Source organism: Trichoplusia ni, chromosome 14 (genome assembly GCF_003590095.1).
Source record: "Trichoplusia ni isolate ovarian cell line Hi5 chromosome 14, tn1, whole genome shotgun sequence".
Taxonomy (NCBI): domain Eukaryota; kingdom Metazoa; phylum Arthropoda; class Insecta; order Lepidoptera; family Noctuidae; genus Trichoplusia; species Trichoplusia ni.
In genome coordinates, this window is record NC_039491.1 from 9,754,266 (window position 1) to 9,773,083 (window position 18,818).

Here is an 18,818-nt window from a genome sequence, read left to right on the forward strand (position 1 = left end):
TTATACACTTCTTGTTTTTCTTACGTACTTAAGTAAACCGTAATATGCTTTGTATTTAAGCATAAATAATGATTTAAAATTCCTTAAATTGCATATTATTTATATTATAGTGTTCCACATAACGTAATTGCGCTTTCCTTATATTTTCGATATTTTAAACTGGAACGCGAAAATCATAGGAGCTCGAGCAGTAAAATTTGACAGATATGATATCTAGTGAGGTCCGTGCAATAGAAATCGATATTTAAGCAGAATGTGGTTAAAGAGATATCGATTTAATTCACATATAAATAATAATAAAAGTAGGTGCGTAGCTTAAATTAAGTAGCGTGAAATCCATTTTACTTCTAATAAAACTTGTGTTGTGAAACTTCTTTACCATACATAAATTGATGAAAGAAAGATGACATTTGAATTTTGGTCCTTAAGTTTTCTAAAATCTTTAATGTGTTATTGACTTTGAAATTTCCGGATAACAGAAAAAATACTACGTTACATTGATAGCTATTAAATAAGTTATTTTTCTATTGATTATGTAAAATTATCTTACATTTAATTGATACAATGAAATCGATAAAAAGCACGTCACTACCACCTGCTAGATGGAAATAAAAATTGTGCTTCGCGCGTATTGGTCGGTGGTTCATACAGTAAAATTTGATTATTGGGTCTTTTTACTCTTTGACGATGTTTAATTAGTAATACTAAAGGTAGATTAGTGCTTGTACATTACATTTATTTTATCATTTTATCAGTATTTGGTGTAACTTCGAAGTGTATCACCAAGTGTTATCTATTTACGAATATAATCCGTATTTGAATAAACGTTATCATTGTGTAATATCGTGATTATGTATTGTCAAGAAAATTGATTGAGCCCAAAGTTGTGATAAGAAAATTAATATTCAGTAGTTTTTACAATCGTCTTTCGGTAAGTACATAATAATTGTTATTAATTTCATAGAAGAGGTCAACATTTTCCGATATCATACGAGCAAACAATACTTGAAATTACCGGCGTATTAAATCTTTTACCGTTTAGTATTTGTATACTTTGTTTTGAATACTAATTTTATACTCAATTAATAAATATTGCAAGATTAAAGCATCACAATACTGCCTGCAATGAAAATCGAATCATCTTTAAAATGGACTTTGATACTGCTAATGAATTTAATTAATCTAGCAGTTCATTGACATTAAAATATATACATGTACTAAAGTAAATGAGAGATAAGCCAGAATACAATGGAAGTCCTTTATATTTCAATTAAAGCCATTCTAGTTTTATTAAGATCAAGTTTGAATAGCGTTTCCCATTGCCTTCTTATATTTGTTTATCATCAACTCTGATTGTCCTATGCCACAGCATATAGGCCTCTATCCTGCCTTGTGTGCATCTAACCCTTCACCTAGGTGATGCTACATCTGGTACAATAGTTACTGTATTTCAGCCATGAGTGAGCGTCCGCAGCCTTTAAAGGCCGTCAACCGGCTGTTTGAGGGGAAGGAGCCATGGCAAATAGTGACGATGACAGCATCTTCAGTGCTAGCTATAGTATGGGCCCACAGTCTGTACAATGCACAAGAAAGTAAGTTTATATGAATAATCCTGTAAAATAGTCAAAGAAGATAAGTCTTTCACAGTCTTGTAAGCTTCAACTTCTTCAGTAGACTTAAAGTAGGCAAAGACTCTTAAAGGACAAAGGCTCTAAATATGGCATTTAGACTTGAAGCTGAAAGCAAATTACTATTCTTTATAAATAATCAGTTATATATCAGTTCAAAACAATGTATGCTTTCCTACATTATTTTATGCATGGGACTTGACATCTAATCTCTATTTAGTTGTATCATTTGAATAACATCTCTAACTTAAACTTAGAAAACAAAGGCAATAAATTCACTCAACACTTACTGTGAAATATGAAGCAACAATGATATTACATTAATTTTCTCAACAGGTGTTACAACAAGAATGCGAAAAGAATTCTTCAGATGGCTGCGTCACATTCCCATCGTCAGGAGGAAGATTGAGGAGAAAATGTCTCAAATAAAAGGTGACTTCAAGAAGGATGTCACCAAGAGGCTAGCAGGAGTCACTGTTAGACGTGTGCTGCCTGACGCTGGGCTCAATGCTGAACAGGTCATGGAGGAAGTCAAAGATCATGTCAATTTGGGTAAGTGGATTGTCATCTGGTTGAAGTTTTACGTTTAAAGGAGCAATGACAATTGTCTCAGTATTTTAATGAAACAAGAGGTTTCAAAAAAATCATCTACAACAACTAGAATACCATTGAATATCGTATTTTCGATGATTATGGAGGATGACTCGCCTTCAGAACCCATCTCACTAGATAACATAATTTAATGGTTAGACTAGTAAAACAAACAGCGATTTATCAACACGTTAAGATTTTACGATCTTATGAGGAAAAGATTAAATCTTTATCCTAGTGTAAGAGTTTAGATATTATAGTTACTTGGTAGTAAGCACGTAGGCTCAAAATTTGCTAATTCTGCGTCTCCGCTGTTTCCCAAACTCACCGAGACTTTGGAAGGCAGTCAGTCCAGCCATCCCCCAGAAGAGCTAAAGTCGCCTGGGATGAAAATTCCTGCCCCGTAGTTTGTTTAGTTTGCTACTCTCGTGCACTCCAGGAGCACGTGAGAGATCAGATATGGATAGGCCATGCGATTTACTGTTGCTATCCATATACTATTCCTAAGTTGGTTATAGGAATGTTAAGTGGTTTGCTTTTATACTGCTAAGGGACACGGATAATTAACATCGACATTTTTATTCCCTTATATGTATAATTTGGCATGACTCCGACTTCCGACAACCGAGTTATCTTATAAGGTATCTGGGGGCTACGAAAAGGCCTGCTACAAAATCATAAGCCTGGATAAAATTAAAGTGACATTGCACTCCATAGCGTGAAGTGACGTCTCCACAACTCTGATCCAAAATAATATTACTTTAAAAAGTGATCGTAGGCAAAATATACCTATTTCTCATGAACATTATTCAAAATTGAAGAAATATAATAGTAATTCTTTCCGAAATGCTGCCTCCTTTTGGGATCCGGGACAGACCTCTATACCATGCTCATTAAACTGACGCGTTAATTACACGTTGGCGATATTTTCGCGTGAGCGGAATCCTAAATGGTTATCGTGTCTCACGGAAGGTTTCGTACACATTATTTGATTAGTTATTGTACTGCTTTTAGGAGTGACCGCGACTTCGCCTTAACAATAATAACACATAATTCCGGAAATTCGGTCTAGTTTAGGATAATGTATTTATTTTGATTTAACTTTTTGGTCTGTCTTTAGTCTCACACGATACATACATATACATATACAAAATTTAGTATTTTACGGCTAAACATTAGGCAAAATTAGGCTCATCTTTCCTTTTCTTATGCCATAATTGCCACTCCAATTAACGATCATGACTTACCAGCTAAAGCAACCTACTAAGAAGTAGGTTCCTTGGCAAGGCTGAAGAGATGTTACATTCCCTCGAACTTAGGAAAAACACCATTCAAAATATGATATCATCTAAAATTTCTCCCCAAATTAGGTTCCTATGACTGGAAAGGCGGGAGCGTATCTGGCGCAGTGTACCACGTCAGCGAAGAAATCAGCAAGGTGGCGTGCGAGGCGTACTCGCTCACCGCCTACACCAACCCGCTGCACGCCGACGTGTTCCCAGGGATCAACAAAATGGAGGCCGAGGTCGTCAGGATGGCCATCAACCTGTTCCATGGAGATGATGATTGCTGTGGCACGGTATGTTACTGCTTATGCTAATGCTAATGCTGTCTTCACTCCCGCATTAAGAATTTGTTGTCTTTTATTTTTTTAAACATCCCGCAGCACAAAGGTTGATGTACTTAGTGCGGGATTAGAGAAAACAGATCAAAACTATGAGATTCACCGACATTATACAACATACATAAAGATCATTCTCTCTTTTGGGTATCGAACTGTGATCAACCTATCATCTTCAGATGAAGTAAGCGGTTATTTTATAGCTACTGCTCTGGAAAGGCTCATTCATAGATCAAGGCCTGATGAAGTCGTGGAGAACATCATAAACTAGTGAAGCCTACTCCGGTTTAGGCAAGGACGTGACTTAAAGGGAAGTTCGACAAACCCCGAACCGTCCCCTGGGTGCGGGTAATAGCAATGCTTATGTGGTAGTAATGTCACCCAGAAACTTTTGAGTTTATTCATCCACTCCTGCGTGTTTCCAACTCAATAAGTCCTATACCTACAAAATGACTAAAGTTATTTTCTAATCAGTTGGACTATCGATCATAATTATGATAGCCCGTAGCTTATAAGTTGGAAAAGTTCTACAATGGGTAATGACAGCTGCGAATATCTGATACTAGGATGATATCGAACTGATATTCAAAATTAGAATACGGGGTGTTACTTCTATACATTTTTTTAAAAACATTGAAAGACTGGGTATACAAAGACGGATGATATAATTCTTATTTCACTGAGTTCGAAGTCAACCCCCTAGCTTTACCACCTAATTAAAACATTCGTAACTCAGCTATCTAAGTATGCCTGCACCGACTAAACAAGCTCAAATACTCAAACATTCTTGACCTTGTAAACAAATTATAATTATCCGAGCGCTGAGACGATAACAAAGATAATACACGAATAGTAACAATAAAAACTCTTTGACGTAGTGATTCTTGACGTAAGAACTTACTTGAATATTTTTTTTTTACTATACTCATCCACTTGTTTTTGTGGCTGTACTTATACTATACTTATTTGTATTATAGCGTGTTAGGCCGGCTATATAAGAGTTTAGATTGTTTAGAAGTTAACCAGGATGAAGGGCAGTCATTGAACATAGAAAAGAAAAAATAAGTCTTCTTTTTTGCTTTGAATAGTTGATATAGGTACATCCTGGTGTCCGAGTTCTAGCCGCCCGTAGCAATATATATACCCATAAAAATATCCCATGCAAAACTTTGCTGTGCTGGTCCCCTCACGATCTTTTTCTTCATCGTTTTTGGCACTTGTATTCAACGTTTTTTTTGCTGGATTTCGAATCTATTACCTTTGAAACAGCAGTCTAAAATTCATACCATTAGGCATACATACCTACGTACATGCCTTTCTCATTCAATCTTTGGTTATTCGCTGATCTTATGTGGAAGAACGAAAAACATATATTTTTCATCAATTAAAGCATTCGATACCTACTTCTCCAGTTCGTGTGTGGTCGACCTCATTAAATATGCTTGTGTGCAAGGTTACGAGCCGGGTGCATTGTCATGCGATGGTAATGTACTGCACATTAACACAAGGGGAAACTTATACATTAATGCATGGAACAAAGTCGTAATGTCCAAATTATTTTGTTCATTATTTGTCATCAGTTTTACCTAAAATATGCTGTCGGTTGCCGGGTACCAAGTAATATCCCTTTGCGTCCTATTTACATGTTTCGGTTTCTCCGTGAGAATAGTTCCGGTCCAAATTTTAGGTCAACAACTTTCAAACAACTATTGTTGACGCCAATAAGAATAAAAGTAAAGCCAAGCTTAGTAATAAGAAATAAAAGGACACTTGATTTTTTAAAATATTTACAAATGGTTCAAATATGTAGTTCATGGTTCAAATAGTCTCATACCATGCCTAACAAATGGAATACATACTGCATTTGTCCTCTACAACTTTTTTTCAGCTTTGGTTTAAGTGGAAGGGATTGTCAGACTTACTGACTACAACCCATCCATGGTACTTCTTTTACCCTTTTGCGGACCGGGGCCGCTTTAACCTTTGTGTTCAATCCCGCTGGCCCGGCAGCCCTAATGGACTCCCCACACCCATACATGACATAAATTACACAACTGCTGAAGAATAACCAACAAACATTTATCTTCTAGGTCACAACAGGTGGTACAGAATCCATCATTATGGCCTGCAAAGCCTTCAGGGACCTCGCTTACAGCAAAGGCATTTCCAACCCTCAAATCATAGTGCCATCCACCGTCCACTCTGCCTTCGACAAGGCCGCTCAGTACCTTGGTCTGTCAGTCAAGACTATCCCGGTTAACCAGGACACAATGACCGTGGATGTCGAGAAGGTTAAGAAGGCTATCGGAAGAAGGACTTGTTTGGTAAGTACCGGCAAAATATATTTTTTGTAATGTGTTCAGAAAAGGCAGCGCAAATAAAATTTGAAAGACTTTTTTGCCTTACAAGTACAGCCAGTTTTATTAGTGAGGACGTAAGGATGTATTGAGTATCATTTCCAAAATACATATTTCGAAGTTATGGCGGATTTAATAAGGTGCAGTAATAATTACATGCAGTAATCCTGAAATAATTACAGTACTTTTTTGGGTAGCCATCTGAAAAAGTAATTTTATATTTGGTCTTTGAACAAGATTTTTAAAAGGCAAAAAAATATTTTACATATCGAATTTCTATTGCGATTCTTGCAGTCTATTGGTCGTTTCGGACTCTAGACTTACCTGTCAATAACACAAATGGCGATTTAACAAATTGATAGTCTGTTGTCATTGCGTTCGAGAATGTTCAGACAGTCCGTTTATTAAGACAAAGTGATGTTTTTTACACGTGGTGACGCTGACCGGACAAATGTATTGAGATGAATAGTCTGTCACGTGACAAATTGACACTTTTCTAAGAGCTCCGACTTAAAATAGAAGATAAAATATCATTCATACTTATTTGAAGACACTATCATATTACTAATATTATAATTGCGATAGTATGTGTGCTCACTATCTCTTCCCTGTGAAACGGCTGGACCGATTTCGATAACATAGGCTGCTTTTATCCAATTGCGTTTAAGGACTTTAATAAATTTGCTGCAAGAACCGACATGCAGGCCGGGCAAAGCCGCGAGCAACAGCTAGTATAGTCATATAGGAAGGCACTATATACTACTATACATATTTCTTTGTTGTAGCTACAGACATTTTTCATTATTTGATTTAAGATAAGATTTGAGATAACATTATCCTAGTCATTATTTTTTATAATGAGATATTTGAACACTCGTTTTATTAACAAACTCAAGCGATTATCGTTCTTCGTAACAAATAGCGACTTTAAGTATACGATTTTACTTAGTAGAATCAACAAAATTGACGTCAAAAAACAAACAGAGAACAACTCTTTGAACACTCAGAACCTCTTAATATTAAGCAAGCTACGAGATATATACAAATTTGAACTTTTTCAACACTTCAGCAGGGTACATTTTAGATAAACATCAATATTCATTTTTTAATCAAATATTATTGCAATTTATTGAAACCCAAAGCATTGTTTTTGTTTTTATAATTTTATTTCAAAACACTTTACAAAATTGGAAGTGTAAAATTTTATGTTGTAAATGTTGGAACCGTACATTAATTTCCATGCATATAAATTTTTCAAATATATCATCTTTATGTAATTACATGGCAGGTAGCATTGTCGTTGCCATGATAATATATGTTCACTGAAATGTCGACCTTATTGTATTTAAATGGTCTTTAAGAAATAAGTTTATGGTCGGTCATGAATCAATTTTGTTGGTTGTACGTACATACATACATTTAGTTAATAATTACATTCTATCGATCATTCTTTTTCAAGGAATTAAAGTTATTATTTATTTTAAAGAAAATTGCTGGGAAGCTATTACATACCTACTATTAAATCAAATAAAAATGTTCAAATTTCATTATTGTGACAGTTTAGGATATAAATAGCGATATTTACTAAAAATACACTAATGCGATGATTTATTACGTTACGACCAGTGTTACTTGGCACGTCGGAAAGAGCTACAAAATATAGCTGTCTCTGTATCACATAAATTGGTTGTATACTTTGATCTCGCTCTAAGCAGCCTTTATCTCTTGTACGCAGCGCCAAGCTGTAATGGCCGTACTATATAACGTTTAAAATCTTTAAAATGCTAGTAATATATATGCTAATAATTGGCGCGACCTGTCGCAGGTACGATCCTCGTTGGACAAGCATAATGCGTAATCCACGAATGCTTGTTATGAGAGACTGGGTGTCTTTGTTCATGTGACTTAATTTTTTGTGAAACCCTCGCAACACAAGTATTGAAATCATAAGTGCGAAATTGTTTCGCTTAATTATATACGAGTATTACTAGCTTTTGCCCGTAGGCTCTCTACTGAAAATACGATCGGGATGAAAATAAATCTGTGTACTCTAGTTCGTCTAGTTTCGTCTAAATCCCTTCAGTGTTTTTGCGTGAAAGAGGAACAAACATCCTACATACATACGTTCAAACTTTCTACTTTTGAAAATAGGAGTTAGTAGGATCTAATATCACTACCACTCATTCTATCTTTCCTTTCCAGATCGTAGGCTCAGCCCCCAACTACCCATACGGTACTATGGACGATATTATCGCCCTGTCTGACGTGGCCGTCGAGTACGACGTCCCTCTCCACGTGGACGCGTGTCTGGGAGGCTTCGTGGCCGCCTTCATGCCCGACGCTGGGCATCCCGTACCCGTGTTCGACTTTCGCCTACCCGGAGTTGCTAGTATATCTGCTGATACGCATAAGGTATGAAGGTATATTGTCTTTTATTAGGTTTTCTGTGGCTTTACCCATTGGATGTCAGATTTCGATTAAGCAACAATACGAAATAGAATCAATTCAGATTTGCTATGAAAACCAAAGAAAATGAAAACGCTTGCTCCATATATTACGGCGGATTATTGTTACTCTACTTCCACTTTTGGTAAAATGAAATAACTATGGCTATGGTATGGTAATGGTGGTATCAACTTTAAAAAATTACCCCTTTTGCTAGTAGCCTGGTTTTAAATCGGCAACGCTGGGCCTAGCTTAAAGTTCCCTTACTATGAGTTCTTGCAGGATCTGTCCACTAGTAAAAACAAGACCATATAATGTGCTGTGTAAGTGCGGTCCCGATTTAAAAGCTCATCGTATCGATCGGCATCCATACCATTGGCATTTTTTCTTTCGTAATGAGTTTTCATTCAAAGTTTAATTATTGTCCCCAGTACGGCTTCGCACCTAAGGGCACATCAGTGGTTCTGTACAGGAAGGAAGAGTACAGACATCATCAGTACACAGTCACTACCGAGTGGCCCGGCGGTGTGTACGGGTCACCCACTGTCAACGGTATGTATCAATAGTAGATAATGACATTTTCCCGGTTAGTCATGGCAAGGAAATTGTCTTTAATCTTGTTTTTGATTAGAAAATTGAAAAACACGAATTGTCTTTAATCCTTACCATGTGGGCAAAACGAAGTTCAATCTCGATCAATTTGAATGATATGAAATGATAATGCTTTGTTCAAAGTACCACTGCATCAGAAAGAAAGACACAAAAATAACAAAAAAAAAATCAAAAATATATCCTCTTTTTTTTCAATAAATTCTTTTTGGTAGAAGTTATTTCTATCACACACATATATGAAATTATTCTAGAGAAACAATCCTGTACAAAATTACACACCAATGTATAAACTACTATAATAATTGGGTCTCATTGTCAGCCGAGCGAACGTCAAAACAAATTATCACAATGCATACTTAGTACGGCAACGTCAACCGAGAACATCCGATATAAGATATCGACCTTGACCTCATGTGTTACATGTAGAATATTTATAGCCAATTGTTTCTAAATGTCATATAAGTTTTCGCTATAAAGATAATATGTCGTGGTTTTAGCTATTCGTAAAACACTGGTACTTAGCTGTATGTGGTAAAACTGGAAACCGACCCTAACATAATTGGAAATAGGCTAGGCTGGTGATGATTATGACGTATTATACTTACCCAGTTTCACCCCTCACAAATTTTAGACTGCGCACTCGATATCACTCAATGCTTTCGGGAGCTATGATGGTAAATATAGTCAGATACATAAGTCAACTTTTTATATCGATCGTTAAAAATAAAATTCTAGTAATGACTTGAACAGACACTTTTTTATGCTCAAAATAATGCTAGACAAGGGTACTCCTAAATGTCGACTTTTTATAGAGCGTAGACACTTCGTTCCCTTTCTGCTTTTTTGTTAAAGAAAACATTTTTTTATTGTCAATGTGAAACTCTCAACTGCCTCAAAACCGCAGCGAAAGACCGATCTGGACCAGGTCTTATGTAAAATCTATTAATAAAGTAATAATAATAATAAAATTATTTTTCCATACAGGCAGTCGCGCTGGCGGCCTGATAGCTGCGTGCTGGGCGACCATGATGTTCGTAGGAAAGTCTCGCTACGTGCAGATGACTGACGAGATTGTTACCACCGCCAGATACATAGAAACTGAGTAGGTATTCCTATAGGCTTATAATGAGGTCTGTTTGCGAAGTTTGTTAAAAAGGCAAGCGTTAATAATATTAAGATTAAGACCTTGTCTATTGGTTATTTGACAAAAAAAACAACTTAAACGAGCTTTTTTATTGCTATGACAAACAGTATTAAGTCAATAACTTGCTTAGTTCTACGCTGTCATAACAAAAACTTCAGCTTAATAATATTAGTTCGTACTTTTTTAACTAGCCTGTATTAAGACCAGAATGCTAGGCAAGGCAATCTTTCTTCTCATACTTGATAAAATCAATTTTCGTTATACAACATTCATATTATAAATTTTCAGAATACGCAAAATCCCTGGTCTCTTTGTGTTCGGCAAGCCCTCGACGACGGTGATAGCGTTCGGGTCCAAACAGTACGATATCTTCAAGCTGGCCGAGTTGCTGCATAAGCAGGGGTGGAGTCTGAACGCACTGCAGTTCCCATCTGGGTGAGTCATGTATTGTTAAAAGGTTTATAGTAGGTGTATGTTCATTGTAAAAGGAGAAACCCGATTCTGGGCCTAGCCGTTACACGAATGAAATATGTACCAAAAAATTCTATTATTTTTCTTAGTTAACCCATTTAAATCTTAGCAACAATTACAATGGCCAAGTTTAAAAAAAAGTACATTTCTATTTTTCTATTTAAAACAATCTTTGTAAACCGTTTAAGTATTTATTTTATTGTACATAACTTCATTTGCAAACACTAGCATTAAACAATAGAGTGTACCTAGAATGTAATCGATTAAGCGCATATCAATCATTACAAATTATAATTGAATAATATATTTTTACGTAATCAGGATAAAAATCATTCATCATCGGCTAGCCTTTTCCGAACTGTGTAGGGGTCGGCTACCAGTCTAACCGAATTCAGCTAAGTACCAGTGTTTTACAAGGAGCGACTGCCTGTCTAACCTCCTCAAACCAGTTACCTGGGCAACATGATACCCCTTAGCTAGACTGGTTGTCAGCCTTTCAAGCTTCTGACGTTACTATCTGTAACGACTGACAAAGATTTAGAAATAAAAGCCGGGACCCACAATTCAAAGAGCCTGCGGAAACACGGAGGAACTCGTTATGACAAAGATGGTCACCCATCTACGGACCAACCGCGTCAAGCGCAGCTTAATCTATGTCCGATTCACTTAAGCGGTTATAGCTTAGCTACGAGCTATTCCCAATTAAGATGTCATTAAAGGAAATAATTTGAAAATTGAATTCCCGATTGAAAAAATCGATTTCAATGCGTATTTCACATGGATTACTCTAATAAATGGCAAATGTCTATGTCAACCTCTGACAATTGTTACCGTTTTTGATTAGTGTCATTCGCTTTTCGTATCTTTGCGCTAGTGAATGTGCTTTTCAATTTCTCGACGTTTATTTCGATCTGGACTCCGAAACTGTTTGCTTTCTTCCTGACCCTCGCTTGCATATTGGACACTGTAACCTGCTTTCCTGCTGACCTTTGCCGGAAAACCGATCCGGGTATCGCTCTTCTGACCATTGGTTATCATGAGCTTGTGCATTAATTGTGGAATTGCAACGGACCGCTGCAACACAATAGGAAGGCGAAGATTGGAAGATGAAGTGATTATTTCACTTGTACAGGAATGGGTCGCGCCTCAATCGGTTAGTATGCGATATTTCTGTAAGGAAATTATTTTTGTAAGCGTGTAATATCACCTATCTGTACTGAATCTGCATCGCTAATAACGCCCTATTCCTTCTCTTAGTAGTCCTGTGTCCTTGCAGTACAAATATATTGAGACCGCTTATTTTTTCCTTAAAGTACCTAACTCAGATGCTTATTGCTAAATGCTAATGCTAGTAATGTTCGATAAATGTTTGCTTCAGGTAAATGAAAATGACTTTATCTGTCAAGTTTGCTGGAATCATGCCAATACTGTATCTCTTGATGGAAATAGACCAGAAGAGAGTGAACAGGTGCCTATAGGACATCGGCGTGTGTGTATTCACTGTGGACGTTCTCTTCTGAGAAGAATTCGCTGCCATCAACTTAGAACTGGTACAATTCAAGAACGCAGAATACACAAAGTTATAAGAGAATGGATCTTACCACGCACGGTAAGTATATAAGTGTTATTCACGGTTTATTTTTGACAATTTTTTGTGTTAACAAGGACAGTAAAAAAAATAATTTGGAATGTTAAAACATTTTAGTGAAATAGAGAAAAGTGATAACGGATAAGCTCATTTGCAGGATTTCTTTAAATTAATCTTTCAAAGTGTGCAATAACAAACCTCACATCTCCGGTGTAAAGACATCCTTTAATGGAAATAAATTATTTTCAGGTGGGTGCTTCAAGTGTTGTCTGTCACTCTTGTTGGGTGCGAGCGAATAGAGCATCCCGGCATTTTCAATCAGGCCCCTCAACATCTGCTGCAACTTCATCAGCGGTCAATGTGCCAAATACTCAGGACATTCCTCATGTAGAAGAACCCCCAATAAGGCAAGAAACTTATTCTGCACCAAGGGCGCCTACCGTTGGAACTTTTATTGTTTTACCAGATTATTATAGAGCTGTTGAAACTGAAAATAGATGTTTTGTGGAAGGATGTCGGAGACGTGAAAGAAACCGAATAACAAACACAATGCGAAAACAGTTACTTAAAATGTATAATTATTATGTACCTGCAAATAATCGCCTGTGTGATATCCACCTAACATGCACATCTTGGGATTTTCTCAATGATATCAGTGATAACATCATAAACACATTTAGTGCACACCAAATTAAAGACATGTTTTCATTGAAAGAGGCCGACTGTAATATTTTGGACTTCGAAAATATTGAGTGTATGGAAGATCATATTTTCTACCACTGGGTTGGTTTTAACAAAGATCAATTCAGACAGATACTGAATGAAGTGCCTCAGTTTCTGAACCTTAAAAATGGATCTTTAATATTAGCTGCTTATTTAATTAAACTAAGGACTGGGGACTCAGATGATCGACTGTCAACACTTCTGCAAATACCTAAAACTACTTTAGTTACTCAACTGGGTAAAGCTAGAAGTCTGTTGTACGACTATTTTGTGCCCCATCACTTGGGACTTAATCACATTAATAAGCAGCAAATTATCGAAAGGAATCTTCTCATACCAAATGAACTGTTTGGTTGGCATAACAGTGAAGTAAAACCCATTGTTGTATTAGATGGTACATATGTTTATGTGCAGAAAAGCTCAAATTATAAGTACCAAAAAAAGACTTACAGTTTGCACAAGTATCAAAATCTTGTTAAACCATTTTTGATTGTTTGCACAGACGGATACATAATTGATGTTTGGGGTCCCTATCCAGCGACGACTTCTGACGCTGAAATAATTAAAAAAGAATTTGGAAACGAATCTCTTCTAAGGCAATACTTTGAATCTGGAGATGCATTTATATTGGATAGGGGCTTCCGGGATGCCTTGCCCTTACTCAATGATTGTGGCTATAGGACATATGTACCATCTTCTTTGCAACAGGGTGAATCTCAATTGTCAACCCTTGAAGCCAATAAATCGAGAACAGTGACAATATGTAGATGGATTGTAGAAGTAGTCAATGGTAGGTTCAAGCGAGATTTTAAGATATTTCGACAAGATTTTTTTAATAGAGCTTCAAAAAATGTAATGGTACACTTTGAAGTGGCTGCCGCTTTAATAAATGCTTTCCACCCTCCTATCGCAAACCGTAGTGATGCTCAAGATATTCTTCAAAAAATCAATCAGTATATAAATGTGGAAAATCAATTAAGTAACTATGTGATTAACAACAATATAAATCGACGTAGAGCTCAGTTCCAAGCAATAGATGTCGAAAGACATAATGTTAGCGAGTTTCCCGTATTAACATACAGCGAACTTATTCTTGTCTCCTTGGGCACATACCAAATTAAACAGGCCCGCTCTTACTATGGCGAACACGTTAGAGAAAATGGCTCATTTGTTATAGAAGTATGTAGAGAAGTAACCGGTGACCTACAGCAAGAACTGGCAACATCAGTCTCAACCTGGATGTTAAGAGGAAGAATAAAATCCAGACATATTAGTAATAGAATGTATTACGTTTATATATTAGTTGACAGCTCTTTAAGTGGAAGGGATGCTATAATCCAATATTACTGCACCTGTATCGTTGGCAAAAGAACGGTTGGGTGCTGTGCCCACACCATGAGCATAATATGGTACCTTGGTTGGGCACGGCATCAGGGTAGTCAATTACCTCCTGCACAATTATTAGATAATGTATTATTATATTATGATAACCCCAACGAAGATGTTGAATAAAACCCTATCTCAAAACTACGGTTTTTTATTTTAATAAACCTATTGTTGCAATCTGAGTTTACTGTATTTTCAGATAGCATCAAATCCCCTAGCAGTAAATAAAATGTTTAAAAATGCCATTATTGATGTAGTAGGCCTTATCTAGCAAACATAGTTTTCTCCTCGAGGTTTTCACGAATATTAATCTGAATTCACCGCTTTTTATGTAAGTAGGTAGGTACCTATACCTCATCATGATAGGTTGCATGCGCTACAACTCGGCGCACGTGAATTTCATATTTACGTAGAAAACAGCCTCAAAAACATATTTTTAATTTAATTATCGTGGTGTGCAATTTGTGTGCAGCATGTAGTGGGGTCGATTCCCGCACGGAACAAATATTTGTATTAACTACATGCAGTTGTCCCGGATCTGGGACTTTGTGTATGTGAGTTTTAATGTTTGTAAACGCACCCAAGCTATAGGAGAAATTCCTTATGTAGAGCAGTTAAAAAAATTAAAAAATAACCTAATCTTAGAAACCAGATGTGAAGACAGTTTTTAAAAAATAAGGCATGTTTACTTCACAAACAGTTATATCAAATCATAACAAAGGTAACTTAACATTAATACATCAAACTCTAATTACTGCAAAAGAATATAAATGGCAATCGAAATAACAATATGGCTGCTATGCTGAATAAATATAACGAAGGAGACGGAGAAGTTCTAGCGATACTAGATGACAGCAAAGTGTGCGTTGCTAAGCGCGCTCCGTCTTTTATAGCGCACCGCTTGTCAAGTCCCAGGTTTTGAAGAAGGAGGTTACACTAAAGATCTTGAAGAAGGAGGTTTCACTTTAAAAAGGAGGTTTCGCTAAGACCAACAATCAGTGTAAACATTGTCTGATTTTACCAACTTGGCCATTGCTGAGAGACGTGAAAATTGGGCTCGTGAAATCTACCTAAGTTCTCTAATTTATGGCAAAATTCCAGCTCTGTAACGCCAGGCCCAAGATTCTATGGAGTTTGGTTTTCTCCTTTGAGTGGGTTGTTTATTTAATTACTCTTGTTACATCACACATTACAGGGTTTTGATTAGATGTAGTGTAGTGTGAGACAAATTTTAAGGATTCTGTTCTACATATTGTTTAGCCGTTATGTGTACAAAAATTTATAAATGAATAAATTAAGTCACCTATTTTCAATTTGAGCCAAGTGTGTATTGTGAGAATTATGTATTTCTTAATACACCCATGATATAGAGAAATTACCTAGAGAACAAATGAGTGCCATCACGTAAACATTTGTCCTAGGTGAGAATCGTTACCACAACCTCGGGTATAACAGTCAGGGCCACTAGCCATTAGACCAACAGGTCACTAATAAATTTTTGTTGGAATATAATAATTTAGTCAAAACAACAATATAAATATTCAAGTCATTCCATCAATTTCAATATACTACTTGCTTTAGTGTTTGCCTTAGTTTTTGTGCATGGCAATAACCGCTGCATGTGTACGTCCGCAGCGTGCACATGTGCGTGACCCACGCGCACACGCAGGCGGGCGTGGCCGACAGGTTCCTGCGCGACGCGCGCGACGCCGCCGCGCTCTGCGCCCGCGCCGGGGGCAAGCCCGCCGACGGGAAGGTAACGTCATCTAGCTCTATTCTGCCTCAAGATTGTATAATCAGGTGTTGCCTTACATGTGCCACAATTAAGGGCTATGATAGATGAAACAACATGAAACAACTCTGTTAGCTGGTAAAAATGGATGTAGTATGTAGGTACACTATATGCGGAGTGCAATGGTCCTGTTATTCTTACTCAGTAAGATAAAGTTTAATTGGTATAACAAAAAACTTAATGTTCTGATTTATGTCTCATAATGCTTCAGCAATATCTTTTACTAATGCTGCATTTTTATATAATAATTTTAAAACCTTTTTTTCACTAAATAATAAATTGTTACTCCTTAAATAATTCATAACAAGATTTAAAAATGTCTAATCCAAAATAACTGACATTTAAACACAAATTTTCACCAACAGATGGCGATATACGGCGTTGCTCAAGAGATCCCAGACAGGAGTCTTGTTTCGGACATCACTAAATATTTCATTGACTCTATGTATTATTTACCCACTGAAGGAGATTAAACTTACGAGCCTACTTAATGCTACGTAATATGATATTCAAAACAAGTCTTAGAGCAGACAGTATTACCTAATTAGCAAAGACAATGCAATAGCGAAAATTTTGTAATATTGATCTTAAGACCCTTTCGCTAACTGATCGTTGTTTCATTGTTTTTGCCAGGTAATACTGTCGCTCCCTTGGTTAATCTATATTATATAGAGTAAATATTACAAATGCTAATTCGTAAGTGAACACTGACGTGTCTGTCACTATGATATTAAAAAAGTAATGTAACTTAGGTGTCAAATCATGTTTAAAATGTCTAGAATGATATGTTTCTTATTACTATTGAATTTAAAAACCAAATAACAGTATAAATTAAACGAGAACAAAAATATTCTTATTATTATATTCAAGTATCACTGTTTTACCGACAGAGTACAAAACAGTCACACAAAATCAATTATCCAAATACCCTCCTATCGCATTTATGACAGTACAATCGTTGCTTAACCTTGATTATCTGTTGTAGTAGCGTTGAAACAGAAATACATCACAATAAAAATACCATCAGTATTTTTATTATTTCTATTTGTTTACTTCACTTACAGATTATTCTTAAAGCTAGAAAAAGGTTGATTTTCAGTAATATCATCTATAGTCCGATTTTTAATTCGAGGCAGTAAAATGACATTTCCAGTGTGGCAGGTTTTTAATTCCAAATAAATAGTGATGTGTTAGAATCGACATTTTTTTTGTCATTTTAATGCTTCGAATTAAAAATCGGACTATAGTCGTATTCGATGCCATTATAAATTGGAGTATGTCTAAAGATCCTATATTCATTTCTTTGCTATACTCTTTAGACATTTTAACTAACTTAAAATATTTTTCTTACACATTCTTAGATGTCTTGGACCGACGTAGGAAACTATTTATTCATAGCGTCTAGGTCTTATAATACAGCAATATAAACTGTTTTTCTATTAAATACTTAAAAATTATCTTACTACATCACCAATATTAATAAAGTGTTAAAAAAAAACCATTTATTAACTGTATGGTGTAGTTTTCTTACATTCCAAATAATGTATAAATACCTCTTACTTTTTTATGTAAGTTTGATAAATGGACTTGATATTACATTTTTTATAGGACAAAAATAATGATAATGTTTTATTATTAAAATATCGACGTGTACAACGATTACAGTCAAATTACAATTTTTATTATTGCTAATGTATTGCTTAGGTGAGGAATATGTAATTATTATTGTAGATTATGATACCCAGATTCGGATGTTGGCTGTATATTTTTGTTTTGTTATAATGTATTTTTATTAAATTATATTTTAATGACTTATGTTTTATTATTTTCTTACCTTTTGATTATTGCTTTTCCATAAATCGTCTCCTGGCCTATGGAATTTAATCTTTGTTTCACAAACATTCAAAACAAATGCACAGAGACAACTAGACTATAAACGAGCATTCACAGATCACAAAAACTTGTCCTACGCTATGATCGAACCCGCAACACGTCGCCTAGTGAGATTTGCGTCGTGATTGCAGTTTTCTAAGTCAAACTCGAAACTAAAAATAATTTTGTTTGTATTTTTTCAAATAGTTGTTTCATCAAGTTTGGCTCAGTAGTTTTTGTTGGCTGTATGCACGTCTAGGTCGCATCGGGCTGGAGTTTGTTCAATACTGCGTTTGCTTATCGTGGTCTCCATTCAAGAACACTACGGAATACTAAAATTCATAACTAAATCCACATGCATAAAATTCTCATCGTATTCCACCTTCATAGACATACCCTATTTCTTCGACTCCCCAAGCAGACAAACTACAAAATCAAATCTATCAAACGTTGTCAAAATTGTAGATGCGACGGGTAAATAAAAAATGTACAAAATTAATAGTAATTAGTGGTACCATGCAATTCATTGCCCTCGTGTTGGGCTGGACGCTGGCCGTTGTGGGAGGGGTGGCGGTCAACTACTGCGGG

General features: G+C 36.0%; 2 protein-coding genes across 2 annotated transcripts; both read left to right on the forward strand.

Annotated features, from left to right (window-relative positions):
* Positions 1–627: 627 nt before the first annotated feature.
* Positions 628–17,313, forward strand: LOC113500470 (sphingosine-1-phosphate lyase). Its single transcript, XM_026881282.1, has 11 exons — positions 628–931; positions 1,455–1,592; positions 1,965–2,180; positions 3,590–3,798; positions 5,931–6,164; positions 8,400–8,609; positions 9,074–9,194; positions 10,239–10,356; positions 10,687–10,833; positions 16,202–16,322; positions 16,724–17,313. The coding sequence occupies exons 2-11, from the start codon at positions 1,457–1,459 to the stop codon at positions 16,829–16,831; spliced, it is 1,620 nt and encodes a 539-aa protein (XP_026737083.1). The 5' UTR covers positions 628–931; positions 1,455–1,456; the 3' UTR covers positions 16,832–17,313.
* On the forward strand, positions 11,457–14,707 carry LOC113500467. Its single transcript, XM_026881280.1, has 3 exons — positions 11,457–12,022; positions 12,248–12,478; positions 12,707–14,707. Exons 1-3 carry the CDS (start codon positions 11,906–11,908, stop codon positions 14,690–14,692), a joined length of 2,334 nt encoding a protein of 777 aa, XP_026737081.1. The 5' UTR covers positions 11,457–11,905; the 3' UTR covers positions 14,693–14,707.
* Positions 17,314–18,818: the final 1,505 nt, after the last annotated feature.